The following is a 15,680-nucleotide window of genomic DNA, read 5'->3' on the forward strand; positions in this document are numbered from 1 at the left end:
TCTAAACCTGAATTGAGATCTTATACAAGACAAGGTGTATTTTAAATTGGCCAAAATGATACCATGGAACTCGGTATAAATCTCTTTTGGAGTTTACAAGACTCACTAAAAGTCAGATTTTCCTCCTGCCTTTGTGTGAGGTCAAGAAAACCTTTATTGGACAAAGTGGGTTGGCAGAACATCACAGGCAGAGCTGCTGCAGGTGCTGAATTCACAGTTGAGCTATGGCAGGTGAGTCCCCATCTGGCCGGGGGCCCATCACATACATTTCTCTGGCAGACAGGGAGAAAAAAACAAAACCACCAAACTCTGTGCAAAAGCTTTTCAGAGATGGGGGTGGATTTCATCAGAGATAGAACTGGAGCAATTATTTGGAGTGAGGACAAAGGGAAAATTTGGACTCGAGGTTAAAGTATGCCTTGGAAGTTATTCCATATGTGGGCAGCCTTGTTTGAAGTTGCTTTTCTCATTCAGCAATTACTGCAATGAAACCTTGAGAGAAAGTTTTTGAATTAGCAAAGCAAGCTGGAAGTATGGCTGTGTGTTTGGAATTCAGTGACTGAATAGTGAATAAGTGCATTCACAGACGTTTTGAATTTATAGTTGCAGCATATATCATTTAAGGGAAAATGAGCACGTATGAGGCTTATGCCATAGGATACTATTTATTAGAGAGGGTTAAATGTTGTCAGTGTTGGTGGGGAAGCTGGTGAATTTGTAGTCCAGTCAGCCACACCCTCGGTCAGTGAACAGCGGTACTTGTTCAGCCCAGCTCTGTCTCGAGGGGTGGCTTGGCAGCTGCTGCAGAAGGAAAGTTGCAACAAGGCAAAGAGAAGAATGGCTCAGCCTGGAAGGTTTAGATGCAGACCATTTCAGTCCAAACTAAACACTGAAAGGTGAACTGCAAAAATGATCTTCAGAGGGACGCTGGTGTTCCCTGAGCGCAGGTTAGCAGCTTGGCTGACTGAGGCCATGCCATGTGGGAAGAGGTACAGGCTAGTACACTAGAGTTGCTTCATCTCTTGATAAAAGTCACTGCTGTTCTACAGTAAATCTTCATGAGAGCAGATTTACTTTTGTTTCTTTTCATTGTTGTTGTTTTTTAACATTTGATCAGATGCAAATTCAGCAAACAAAACCTGCATGCTTTTCACTGTGTAAAGCATCGCTGTAAAACTTGGTTCTGACCATGGCAGAAAGCAACAATAACAGTAAAGTACTGTGTGTTTTAAAGCACATTGTTTGAGTTCAACTGATCATGTATAGCCCTGCAGAATCCAACACAGGGTACCTAAACTCTGAAGATACACTTGTATTATAAAAGTTATTGTATGGGGATTTTGGAGCATAGAGGACCTTTACTATGTGTCTCATATGTATGTCATTATTTTAATTAAAATTTGGATATTTTTATTTTTAAAACTCCATCAGTATCTCCTGTTAACAGACATGGTCTGTTGGAACTGACTGCAGCTATTAGTTACATTGTCCTCCTTCAGAAAATGTAAGGCTCGCTAACAAAATTGCTTTCTTGCCTTCCTTCTCTTAAATTTGTTTTCAGACTGATGTGTTTTTTATCTCACATGGTTTTCTTTCCATTCATATTACATTTAAATCTAATCTTGGCTGCATGCCATAGAAACTTTAATCCACATCCAGACGATTCGAAACCTACCCGGAGTTTTTTTATGTACCAGCAGTCTGACCTCCAGTCTTTTCTAGAGATCCTGCTTCTGTATGGGTTGTTCTGTTTGGCTAGCCAAGGGGTCTGTCCTACAGTGACATAAGCCTCCCCTGCAGCCCTGGGCTATGTACCTGTGACCTGTGTCAGCACTCGGTGGGATGCAGCATGGCAACTCATCTGAAGTTGATAGGTTTATGCACACATTGCTCAGGGAGGTGCCCTTGCTGGCACGGGTGTTGGCTGCACAGGGAGAGGGGAGGAAAGGCCTCTCCACTCTGCTCTGGCACCATGAGTTGTCGTTGTGCTGCAACTACTCCGGGCTAGAGCAGCAGTGGTGTGATCTGACTGACATTTCTGCTGAAGAAGGAAATGATAATGTACCTGACCTGTTACAATCAAAGAGACCCAGGATGAAAATGTTTCTGCTTTTGTCTCAGCCAGTGGCTGATGAGTACCACCTGTGCACATCTTCGTGGTTTGACTTTGCAGATGAACATTGCTTTTGGTGCATTTTCTGCAAAGAACCAGCATGCTCCTTTGCAAAGCCACACGTATACAGATGCCTTGGAGAAGGAAAGGAAGGGATTATTTTATACAGAGCTTCTTAATGTAGTTTCTGGTTGCCATCATTTTTAACACATCTGACCAACTCAGTTTCCTGTCTTGAATCAACTTTAATTTCATTAGGTCCTAGGTTTTCATTTCTGTTGATTTGGCTAGGCTCTGCAGGTAACGTACTTTAAAGAGCCTAAGTTTGGAAAAGAATCAAAGTCATCCCAGGAGAAAGGTCCATGCTTAATTTGCTCCAAATGATAATAATAAAAGAGTTTTGTAGTTTGGGGTTTTTTACTTTTTTTTACTTTTTTTTTTTTAGTTTACAGAGTTCCAATTTCTTACAGAAATACAGAGTACTGGAACAGCATTATCATAGCTTTAAGCTCACAAGTTGTTTTGTGAGAACACTAACAATGGTCCAAAAGAGTTTAACAAATCTTTGTATAACACCCAGCTGTAGTGGTTCTGAGTCCCTGGAGCTTGAAAAAGTTGTTAAAACTCTTTGTGGGTTTAATATTAGGGGCTCTCTTGTAGCAGTGGCAGCTCTTCTGAACTGATGTCATTACAAGAAACCTGCACTGGCATGTTTGAACACTTCTGTGGATTGTGTCTGAGCATCCCAGCCCACCACCTAGATGCCTGGAAAAATTCCTGCAGAGACATCAAAGTGCCTGTTGAAAGGTAACATTTTTATGGATTTATCTATGCATAACATTAGATACACAGGTTTTTTGTCTTAAAATCATATTTTGGCTAAATGCCTGTATCCATATTTCAGGAATGCCAGTATTTCTGCTGATTATTTCTGAAAATGGTGAAAAAGGCAGCTTCCAGTGATTCCTGCATTCAGCATATTACAGTTTGTGTCCTATTTAAATGATATTTTTATGATTAACTTTCTTGGATGACCTGTTAGCTTACATTAAACAAAAATAAAATGCTTCCTTGACTGATTTTTTTTTAATGGAGTAGCTATCTTTCAAATGCAATGGCTTCATTTTAAAATAAGAAAATATGTTAACTTTTTTATATACTGGTGTACTGTAACAAGTTTCTCATATTTCAGTAATAACCTCTGTTTTCAGGAGGCTTGGAGCAGGAGACATCTTTCTCCCATGAGATCAACTTGGGAAATAATATTGGTGCAGTTTGTGATGGCAGGTCTTATATCATTCTTATATAGGGGAGGGGATTAGTTCCTGTTGAGGTGTGGCAGGGATTTTAAAAAAATCCAAACCAACCCAAACAAACAAACCAACCCATGTGACAGCAGTATTTGAAAGAGAGATGATGCATTGTCACAGGTGTGCCCAACAGGGAAAAGCTCTTCATGAGAGGAGTGGGGAAGAAGTCCAAGGAGCCCTGTGTAAACAGAGGAATGTGCAATTTGCAGGCAGAAAAGGAAGTTGTGAGGTGTTTTCCCAAAAGTACTGTTGAATTGCTGTGGGCTTAGTTGTGTGTGGGGGAAAAAGAAATTAGCAGGAGTAGAAGAGAAAAGATGAGCACTGTTAGGCAAACAATGGACTGGGAGCCAAACATTTGACTTTAGTTGCTCCACCTGTGCTGCTAATCCTGGTAATGAATAAATACTGAATCTCAAATGTCTTACATCACACTTCACCTGGTCAGCTGTTTCAAGCAAAAGAGAAATGCTTACTTCATTGTTCTTTTAACTTAAGGACTTCACAGCAATAAGTAACATATGAAGTAAGTACACCTTTAAGCACAAACCAAATGAAAACAGAAAAAACCCCCACCTGTGCACACACACACACACACACAGACAGATATATCATTATGATGTTTTTGAAGCATTCCCTTTCTGCAAAGAGAGCCCGTGAATTTCCTCATCCTATCATTATCCAAGTTACTCTTTTACACAGCAGAAGGCAGAGAGGATGGCTCCAGGCTCAGAAGAACTCAGCAGCAGAGTCACAAATGCCAGCGCACAACCAGGAGAGAAAGACAAACATTCAGACTTGTCAAACAAGCATTCGAAGTCAGGCTACAGCAGCAGCCTCAGTTGAACACAGCTGACTAAAACTGTCCCCAGTTTTCCACAGACTGTCAGCCCAACACCAGCTGCAGACGGCTCTGGCAGTGGCAAAGGGAGACACAACACCCAGATTCTCTGCTAGAGCTTCCTATTTTCAGCTCTTCATTTTCCCAGCCACTCTTATAAATAGCTGAACAAGCACTCGACAGTAGCAAAAGACAAATTATCCTGCTTCCTACTTTCATAGGGAAATAGGAAAATTGCTCCCATGTACTTTAATCCTGTTCTGACTTTGAAACTGAACAGAAAGACGTGTTTCACAAATAAGCTTAGACTTACTTTTGTTTCAGGCAACCTGAAGCTACTCGGTTCTTCAAATTAAAGTGAATAATTACTTTTCCTTAAAGGAACTCAATGCAAGCTAAGTTGCATTTTAAATTACCAAGTTATGTTAACATCTAAATTAGCATTATTTAGCATTTAACTGGTAAAACTTCAGCAGTAAGGTTGTCCTACTTGCCTATCAGACACAACAAATGAGCACAAACCCGTTTATCTACTGCTGTGCATGCAGTTTTGTAGCATGGTGATCTATGGAGCTAGCTTAGGTACTGGAAACGACATCCTGAATTCAGTATTCCACCTGGAGTTTCTCGCTAAGAAGTTACATACTCTAGAATAAAATGTTACATATGCTAGAATAAAATGTACAGTCAGTCAAGCTCCACCACAGCCCATCTTGAGTGTTTTAAGGGGTGGTTGGAGAAGGGAGAGGAGGAAAGGCAGGATAATATGAGCCTTGACAAAACACTGTGCCAGTGCAAGGAGATTGTTTCTGCTACTTCGATTAGCTCAGACATCCGTGAGTAGCACTTGAAACAGTGTTAGGATTTTAATTTAATGAATTTGAATAATTCAGAGTTTGCCATTAAAGTTATGCTCTCAAAAGTCATCATCAGAAAGCACTATGTTTTCACAGTGAAATGGTTTGACCAGCACAGTTAAGGAATTTCAGAGTAGACACTAATATATAGCTGGGAGAGAAAGGGATATGGACACATATACACAGCTTCAAAAGTATGATTTCCTTCTGATGCAAATAAAGTTTAAATGTGCAAATGGGATCTACCTGTCTTAAATCCTAGAAGGAAACTAGTCTGTGAAGACAAAATCAGTTGAATTTATGGTAGCCTCTGTGCATCAGATAAGTGAATCAAAACATGTTCTGCAACAAAGTCTTAGCACATTAGCAGCTTTAAACACAGTAGACTGTGGTGCATTTGACTGAATTCCAGTCTCTCTTCATATGCAGGTGAGTTAAAAAGCTGAACTAGGTTTTACTTTTAAAAAGCAGACTCTGTTTAAGTATTGCATCTTATTTATCATCCTACTTAACAAAAGCACAAGATGAAACCACTGAACAGAAGCTAAAGTAGGAAAGATTAAAAATTTAAAGCAGATGTGACTTCAGGTTCTCCACTTGCCAACTTAAGTCACAGTTTAAAATCTGTCCTATTCATCTCCCATTTCCTTTTCCCCACAACTGTACACCCTCAGCAGCAGCACTGCTTTGCATATACTCACTTGTGTACCACCTATTTGGGGTGTTTCAAGACCATTAAAGCATTTCTGCTATCAATTGGAATATATATGAACTCTCCTGAAGGACCTTGGTGTAATGTTCCTCAGTATAACAGGGACCTTCTCTTGAAATTGAAGATTCAAATTAAACACTTGACAAATGATCACAGTTTAGCCATAAACACAGCAACATTTTTGCTTGGCATGCTACAGCAGAAACTTTATTCAGTTCTTTTTGAAAATATTTGCAACCAAAATTTATTTTTGTAAACTCACAGAAATAAGCTTTAACATATAGGCTGTATACAACTCAAATACAGGTAATACTTTTAGCAATAACTTACAGATACAAACTAATGATAAACTACAATTTCACAAAGAATTGTAAACATTTTGCACAATTGTCAGTCCTTTCTTTTAGGCAAAGTGCTCTTTTGATGACAAATAAATTAACACACACATAACTAGAGTGGACTACTTCCAGACAATACAAAAAGGTGTTTAATAAGGCTTGTAAACAATGTAATAGTTATTTATGCAGAATCCATAAAAGTGTCTTGCAGGCTAAATATACTTACATACCTGGGCAGCAAAAGTTATCTTGAAAATGCTTTAAGTGTTAAATAAAAAGTTAACATTAATGTCTTTCCAATGATATTTTCAATACACTATGACTCAAGGTTACATCTTTAATAGCTTATATCCCTGACAGAAAGGAATTAGGTGTGACTTAGTGGCAGTTGTGTCATTGAATGGGGTAGCAAAGGCTGGAGTCCAAGAGCTGTAGGTGAATGAGCTACAAAAACAAACATTACCAGTCAATTTCATCAGAGTAGAAAAAGATTATAAGCTAATAAATCCCACTGGGGAGTGACAGCTCACTGTCCCAACCCTGTTGCATGCTCTGTTTCCCCTAGCCCAGCATCCTCATTCCTCCACCCACAGCCCACCTTACACCACTGCTTTGGAGAAAAACAGCTCAGGCCACACATGCAGCTCAGACTGATTCTTCCAAAATCTTCACAGTCCCTCCTAACCACAGATGGGGGCCAAAGCTGTTTACTTGCTGGGTCTTAAGACACAGTGACTAAAGCACTTTTGACCACCAGGCTCTCCCCCCCGCATTGTGTGTTACTGTGAGGGAAGGTGAAGCTCTCAGAGAAGTTGCTGGTTGGGGCATCTCTACAGTCCGTGGGGTAAGAGCCAGAGAGCAAGTGGTAAACAGTTTTCATTAAAATTACGTATTATTAAAATACATGGTGTGGATGTTTAAATAAGTGTTTAATTTCTCATTATAGTTTTAATAGCCTGGAGGAAGCACAAGCAGTGGTTTTCATACCAGATCTTCAGCCATGCTCTTACAGTGAAGAGCGACTGCTTTCTCAATAAGGTGTAAATAGCAAGTACGGTATTGCTGTATTCTATAGAGAATACTAAAAATTAAAAATCCATTAGGTTTCTTTAATCAGTACTTGGTAGACCATTCTTGCTGCAGCTGATAATGATTTTACTAGGAGAAAACCAGCAAAGCTGTTAAAACCTACCATCCATGTAGCTGTGCAGAGCAGTCAGCATAGTCCCATCCTGGGGTACGTATGCAGAGTATGCCATTTCTTCTAACATGGGTGAAGACAGCCTGGAGGGCTGAACTGCAGTGACAGGAGCAGTAGATGAATGATTAGGACTAACATGTTTCTTATGGCGTGCTCTGCAATTTTGAAACCACACCTGAAAAGCAGGGAAAGGTACATCATGTTGACAGATTGCATTCAACGTTAGCACAAGAACAACCTGCCAGATATCTCCTTTCTATAGAAACACACTGTCAGTCTTCCAGGCTAGAATGAGCCAAGGGAACTCCAAACTTATTTGTATTTATATTAACATATATATATAATATCTATTAAAAATCATATTTATGTATAAAAAAGCATCCATATAATGTTTGCTGAGAGACATCTTCAAGCAAAGATTCCAAGTCTGTGTTTCAGTTTTGGATGGCATGGGTATATATTTTAACTCTGCTCTCTAGAACAGATGACTAGATATTCACTTGCTCCTAACGTGTCATACCACAAGACATTTCCAAAAAGAGTGTAGGTCTTAAGAACAGACTATTACAGTCAGAAATTTCTATTTGGAATAACTTAGTGCCAATTTCTATACCATTTAAGCTGAGAAGTTTCTTCACAGAAGACTGTTAATACTCCACACAAAGCACAAGAGGAATACAGTGAGTTTTCCACATTACCATGCTTGTTCTAGACCTATTCCTGATTAAGGATGTTGTCTGATGTTATAATTGCCAGATTAGATCTTTTTCCGTGCCAGAATAACTACATGGAGAAAACTGTCATTAAGCATTTCCAATGGATAAGTACCAGACTTTGTTAATCAAGTAACTTCACACTGTTACCTGTATAACACGCCTGCTCAAGCCTGTTCTTTCTGCCAGTTTCTGAAGCGTTTGTGCATCTGGATTGTTGTCCTGAGCAAACTGTGCTTGCATAACCTGAAAAGGCAAGGTAAGAGATTGCAGGATCATTTGTGTTGAAAGCAGCATTAGATTCCTCTCAGACCATGGTCCTACTCCTTGTCTGTCTTCAGGAAACTGTTGTAATCACTAGGTCTCTCCAGACAGCCCCCAATACGTTAAGGGGGAAAAAAATCCCCCAAAGCCAAAATACAAACTCTTACTATGCTTAACTGAGCTGTGACATTCACCAGAAATGAGAAAAACAGATTCTGCTTGAAGGAGGTGCTCTGTAAGAATACATTAAAAGAACTATATGAGAAAATTCACTGCAAAGTGATTAAAATACACTCAATAAAGAAAAGCCTATAGCAGCAGATCACAGCATAAGGACTGGACGAGCCATGATCCACCGCCCTGAACTTGTTAATCAGTATCTGCACCTTGTATTAGATGGAGCAACTTGACTTTCTTTTTATCTTTGCGGAGGATGCAGGAGCTGGGAAGCACTTTGTGCTTTCTTTGCCTTTAACCAACCCAAGGAACAGAGGGGACTCCACCTTGGCTGATCTTCCCTTTGAAATGATTTGGTTCCGCTCATCTTTTTGCAGAAAACTGAAGTCAGCACTTGTCATTAGGATATGAATTACACTTTTTTGAGTAAGTAGATGTCAACTTGGCCTGCATCCTGAACATTTTCAGAGGCTTTAAGGATTTGCCCAGTTTATGGAAGTAAAGCTTCATGGATTTCTGCAGGATATCTTCAGCAATTTCAAGAGCATTAGTTTCTCATTTTTGGATTTTTGACCCTTGATTTGACCCTGCAAATTTTGCCTGGCTTCATCTTTGAAGATTCAGATTTCTGCTCTCCACATTCAGAAACTATTTACTTTTCTGCTGTTTCACAGAATCACAGAATGGCTTAGGCTGGGAGGCACTATCCAGTTCCAACCTGTGCCATGAGCAGGGATGTCTTCCACTAGACCTGATTGTTCCAAGCCCCATCCAACCTGGCCTTGGATACTTCCAGGGATGGGGCAGCCACAGCTGCTCTGGGCAACCTGTGCCAGGGCCTCACCACCCTCACACAGGGAAGAATTCCTTCCCAATACCCCATCTAACTCTGCCCTCTGGCAGTGGGAAGCCCCTTGTCCTGTCATTCCATGCCCTTGTCCAAAGGGCCTCTCCAGCTCTCTTGGAGCCCCTTTAGGTAGTGGAATGTGCTATAGAACATAAACATCAAAATGCATGGACATCCTTTTGTACAAGTACTTGGTGAGGTGTGCAGTAACATGCTGCCACTCTGACAGTCACTTATCCCTATGATGCTTCTCTTATTCAAACTTATACCAGCCTCAAAAATAGGCACAGAGGTGCAACAAGCAGATAGAAAGTGTCATTAAACAAGAAGGAGCCCTAAGATTTCAAACACCTGCTGAAGTATGTTAAAATCCACCTAAATGACAGCAGCTGGGAAGAAGCCCTGAATACAGTTCCTGCCCCAATGGCTGGGCCTATCTCCCTTTCAGATACCGCCAGAAAAGAAAGTCCCCTTTTGCAGAAGTTCAAGGTCAATGTCTAAGCCTTCCCTGTGCACCTGTTGGATTATTACTAAAATGATTCTTTTGTGTTACCACTACCTTCCATCTCTAGTCACTACTGAAATAGAAAACCAAACTTTGAACAGCCCCATGTCCCATTATACAGCACTGCTTTAACACCCCACGTTATTACTCCTCAGCATTAGTTTCTTCTCAACTGTTTTCACCACAAAAAAGAAGAGGACAGGACAACAAAACAGAACTCACATTGTCAACAGAAATTCAAAAACCTGATATAAAGTGAAAGCAGGGATGTATAGCTAGGATTAGGCAGAAAGCCACAGCTTCCTTCTCATGCAGGTTAAAATCCCTAAATCTGGTCTCAGTATCACCCCCTTCATTGTAAGCTGGCCCTAGTCCTGATGTTTTTCCCTAGAAAGCTAATTTAAGTGAAGTGTGATCCAGAGGGCAAAATAATTCCTCTTGAGATAGTCCAGAGCTAACTCTTGACAAGGCAGCAACAAGACAAGAAGCCTTGAAAGCAGAGCAGATGCAGTCATTACAACAAAATTGCAACTTTCATCCTATTAATGTTTTGAAGTCACATACAGTACCCATCTTCAGTACAACTTTTCACATTACGTAATTCTAAAAATATTTTGTCTTTATTATGTTTAGTGATGTAAATTGCTGATTAAATAGGTTTCATTGAGCAATCTAAATAGAACAACCTTTTTGTTTCCACTCTGCAGAATTACTGTCTGCCCCCAGGGAAATAAAAAGCTTGCAGAGTACTATTTCATATTAAACTGCTGAAGCTAACAAACAATTCCAGAAACATGCTGTGTCTTGATAGTTTATGAAATAGTTTAAAGCATTCAAGCTTTAAAGTTTCTTCCCCTATGCATCCAACTTCCTATTGGTTCAGCACCTACGTCCTGCATAAACCTGAGCTACACAAGTTTTTAGCACTGCCTCTACCTGGAGTTGGTCTGCTGTGAAGCTGGTCCGAGCTCTTTTTGCTGGTTTTGGATGATTAACATCTTGTTCTGTTAGTAATGCTCCTTCCACACTAATCCCATTACCTGAAACATTAAAAAGAAAACAATACTGCCACTACACATTCACAGTGATGTTATTCATAAGTCAGACTGTTCTCCAACAATAACCAACAGCACTTGGTCAGCTGAATTTCAACTTCAAAAAGCCATACTCTATTCAAAGTTAAATTGGTCTGGCATCATTACAGATTATACCCCAAATGACTCCCTTTCAAGTAAGAGAAGAAATAAATCTAGCGTGATATTTTATCAACAAGATATGCTGCTGCTTTCTTTTCCTTAGGACAGAAAACAAGTTATACAAACTCAAAAAAAAATTAGAACATGAAATAATTTGCACATTATTTTAACTCAAGAACCTGTGCTTCCAGTCTTACTAAAGCGAGGCAATTACCCCTAAATAAGGAAGATGAAGTAAACCCCAACAATTTCATTAAAACTGAACCACAAACATAGTTCTTAACAAAAGCACTATGTTACCATTTTCAACTTCTCTTTTCAGATTGTCCAACATGCAGTCGTAATGTACTCTACAAAGGACTTTCTCTTCAACCAAAGCAAACTCCTCTCCGGTTGAAAGCTGCCTTTTGCAGGAGAAGCATGCAAAGCACGCCAGGTGGTACACGTTTCCTTTGGCCCGCCGCACCCAGTCGGTGGAGTGGATGTGCCTCCCGCAGCGGGAGCAACGGGTGCCGTAGCGCCTGCAACGAGAACGGCAACCAGGGGTGAAGCCGGACGAGACCGCCCCGAGCAAAGCCGGGCTCGGGCAGGGGTAGAGGTGACCGTGGTGTGGCAGCACAGCGAGACCCCAGCTAAGCACAGGGACTGCTTAAGACAAGACCACTAATGAAATACAGAGGTTAGTATTTTCATAAGGCAAAAAGCAAAACTGAAGCATTTTAACTGCTACATGAAGTCACGGCTCTTCATCTTTCCTTTTTACAAAGATAATTACTCTTAAAAATTGCCGAGAGAGTGAAACAGCTGACTGTGTTCAAAATTCTCCCAGTTATTCAAATGTATTTACACCACTCTAGGGGTAGTCTGAATTATTATATTTAGCTACATCATCCTTCACTAATCATTCAGCACCTTCAGCAGAAGGGAGAAAACCTGTATTTTCATAGTTATTTCCTCAATTAACATCACATTATGATTTCTAAATAAATTCAAATATCTGCAAGTATTTACATTATTAGAGAAGAATATTTCTCTTTGAAGAGGAAACTAGCCACCCAGATATGCTGATTATTTAGATAAGAATTTGTCTTGAAAATCTTTGCAGATTCAAGTTCTTTTTTCAAGTCCCACAAAACTTAGTGTTTCCAGAAGCTCACAGCATTCAGTTTGCCCCCCTCCTCTCTTTCAGCGTCAAACCTGACTAGCTGGATGTAATCTATTCATGGCACAGGTGAGAATCCCATAAATAGTTTGGTCTTGCAATCAAACTCGTGAAGTACTAGCAATCACATCAAAATTAACAGCAACAATTTTTGCTACTTTATATATCAAAGACTTTGCATCCTGAGTACTTACATTGCCAACTCAAGTAAATAATATTCTTCCTTACACAATTAGCCCTTAATGCTTCACATTCTAAAGCAAATTGATCACAGAAAGGTATAACTGCTGAAAGATTCTTTTAAAGATCGCAGGATTTATCCAGGCTTGATTTTGCAGCTCCATGTGATGCCTTAAGTCCCATATCAGAGAAGCACTTCTCCGAACAGATCATCTCAACTCTACTTCGCATTCTCAGCCAGCATTACCCAAGGATGATTCTCTGCACATATGATACACTCGTACTGTGGCAGGGACTCTGACTTTTTTTCCCCGTGCATACTGAAGTGATGGTACAAATGCAGCAGCTGTGCACAAGAGTGGAGGGGCAGAGGGGAGACTTAGCAGGCTGTTACATCACACAGACTTGAGGCTCCCCAAGTCCCTCCACAAGAAAAGTCAGAGTTTAAACCAATGAAAATAAACCTAGCAAATAAAAAAGAAAGAGCCTCAAGTGCATTTCAGTTGTGGCTTAAGTGAAGAGTAACAAGCAAGTGTAACAAGTTATCTGATAAATTATGTTCCTGAATTATATACCTGAAATAATCCAGTTTGCAGAAGATATCTTTATCTTTGATGTAGCAGCTGGTGTGCCTTCCCAGGGACGTTCTGCAAACGCTGCACGAGAGGCAGCGTACGTGCCAGCAGAGGTCGTTTACCTGCAAAAACCCAACAGAAAAATACCCCTCAATGCTTGTGCTTCCAATATTATATTTTACATTTACAAACCCTTTTTTTTTTCTCCAGACAAGGTCAAAAGTTATATGTACCGTGATTCACAGAAAAGTGATCCTGAATGCAAAACATTTTTCCTAAAGAATTGCGTGCATATTAAGGGTTAACTAATTTGATGCAGATCTTCAGAATAAGCTTTCATGGTTTTGTAATTAAAAGCATCAGAAGAGGAAGCAAGAGATTCAAGTTCCACGTAGATATTTTGTGCCCAGTTCTGTTCTCATAGCATTAGAGTAACAGAGCAAGTTCTGGCCTTACATGAACTTGCAAAGGCAGCTAAGTTACATACTTTTACTTCCCAGTCTGTAAAACGTCCTGCCTAAGAAAAACTAAACTTTGAAAAGTGATCTGAAATTTTAAGATGTGAATATTGAAGGGGGCAGGAGGGAGAAAATCCATCAAATAGAAACACATCATGAACAACACCTTCATTTACCAGATTTCTGTTAAAACAAAGCTGATGAATGGAGTGTGAGTTTCAAAACAGCAGCACTTGTTTTAATAGCAATTTCAACACATCTTTAATATATCCATAGCAAAACTAAACACATTAGTGGAATGCAGCAGAAACCAGCATTTGTGAAAATTCACATACAATTTTGGGGCAAATAAATTGAGAACAGTTATCTTAATTTCTGCTTTCCTATAAAGGGAACTCTTTGTTGCCCAGACATTGCACATCACCTAAATAAATAATTTGACAACCTAAGACTCTCAGCGACCATACAAATTAAGTAAGAACCCTCTGGATAATCCCATGCTGCATAGGAGAAATCCTGTAAACCAAACAATGATTAGGTTTAGATTTTATAATTTTTTTTCTCCTGAGCCAATTTCTCATCTCATACCAAATAGCCCATATATTACCTATAGCAAAGCAGATTTTAAATAACACAGAATATGCCTTTTTTCAGAGCTCTGCCAAACAAACCACAGAGAAAGTGAGGCATCAACTCCAACAGTCATGCTGGAATCACTCATTTCAGTCATTCTTCAGGCTCTAACATTGCGGTTTGCAGTTGCCCAATGCTTTCCCAACTATTATCCTTGTTGGCAGCCACCTTCCCGTAAGCTGACAAATTTACACCACAATATAATATGAAACTGTTGATAGCAGCTGTCACCGAACCCACTCTCCCAACTATCTCTTAGAAGGGCCACAGAGCAGGGGGGCAGCGCTGGGCCAGACTGAGCCTGCCCCTCAGGCAGTTCTGCCATGCCAAGGCTCCCTAGGCCTCCCCAGACCCACACTAAGCCCCAGCACAGGCAAGAGGAGCCCGTGCAGCTCTGCAGAGCCTGAGCTGACAACCCAGCCTCAGAGAGCCCATGTCCCTGCCTCTTCTTTGGAGCCCAACCAATGCTCTTCTACCGAGCAGGACACCAACAGCTTCCACTGTTATCTCATTTAATGTTACTTGTCTGTGTTCCTACTTGTTAATTGACAGGGCTGAAGTTGGAAGCCATGCTGCAGCTGGACACAGCAGCACACCAGCACGGATTCCCCTCTGCCTACACAGGAAGCAGTAACAGCTAATTGAAACTCAAGGCTAAATCATTTAAAAGCCTTTTGCTCCAAGTCCCGTTATCCCAGCTTTTCAGAAAGGAGGCAAAGGTGATCAGCGAACGATAAACAGGCTGCCAAAGTGTCACAGAAGGTAACGAGGGAACCGGGCTGGAACAGAGTTCAAGTCAGCTCTGCTATCCATCCAGCCTCCCATTCTGTGCCAGCCCAAGCTGATGCACGGTGGACCAGATCACCCGGACCATGAGTGCGTGGCAGCTCCTGCACTAACCCCGCTTTAAGTGAGCACCAGCCCAGCACACATTTTCCTTGAACGTCCCCACCCCAACCAAGAGCTAAGTGAATGATCTAATAACACCACCGAGATGCTTCCAGTGGTGTCACCGACTGTCACCTGGCAAATATACAACGACTTTGTTTAAGGCTGATGGAATCAAGTGACTCTGCTACGATCGTATAATCTCACTTTTGAAAGGAAAGGGGACAAAAGTCCGATCTAGAATAATTTTAGCATCTCTAATACAGAAGGCAAATAGCACAGACACACACCCTAACGTCCCCCGCCCCCTCCCCCCCAGTAATACTTCATGTTTAAACTCACTTGGTTTTGTTTGATTTTAAATGGACTTTTCGGTCCTGACTGCTAGGGAAGGAGAGCTGCTTTGTACGCACACAGCTCGTTTTCTTCACAAATACTACTTCACTATCTTTTACAGAAATAACTTATTTACACATTTCTCAAGAGGCATTTTTGGCTTTGAGATTCATGATGTCCCCTAGATCTACTTTAGTAGACACACTGATCGCGCCACCGCCGTCTGACCGAGAGCGCACGGGAGTCACCGCGGTCGGGACCGCTCGTTCCCGTCCCCGCTTCTGCCGGCGCGCCAAACACATCTCAGCACCGGGAGCGTCACCTGAAACACCGACGGCAGCTCGGGCTCCCTCTCTGGCCCGAATCCTGCGAACGAG

General features: G+C 40.9%; 1 protein-coding gene across 1 annotated transcript in view; it reads right to left on the reverse strand.

The window, feature by feature from the left end:
- Positions 1–6,018: 6,018 nt before the first annotated feature.
- Positions 6,019–15,680, reverse strand: part of LHX8 (LIM homeobox 8) — an 11,110-nt gene continuing 1,448 nt past the window's right edge. The window contains exons 2-8 of the mRNA XM_029959732.1: positions 15,495–15,669; positions 12,989–13,110; positions 11,372–11,592; positions 10,812–10,915; positions 8,233–8,328; positions 7,361–7,544; positions 6,019–6,612 (exon numbers count right to left, since the gene is read on the reverse strand). Coding sequence (XP_029815592.1) covers positions 6,536–6,612; positions 7,361–7,544; positions 8,233–8,328; positions 10,812–10,915; positions 11,372–11,592; positions 12,989–13,110; positions 15,495–15,669 — 979 coding nt within the window. The 3' untranslated portion in view covers positions 6,019–6,535. The remainder of the gene's footprint in view (positions 6,613–7,360; positions 7,545–8,232; positions 8,329–10,811; positions 10,916–11,371; positions 11,593–12,988; positions 13,111–15,494; positions 15,670–15,680) is intronic.

Source organism: Manacus vitellinus, unplaced genomic scaffold (assembly GCF_001715985.3).
Source record: "Manacus vitellinus isolate BGI_N305 unplaced genomic scaffold, ASM171598v3 scaffold_21_pilon, whole genome shotgun sequence".
Classification (NCBI taxonomy): Eukaryota; Metazoa; Chordata; class Aves; order Passeriformes; family Pipridae; genus Manacus; species Manacus vitellinus.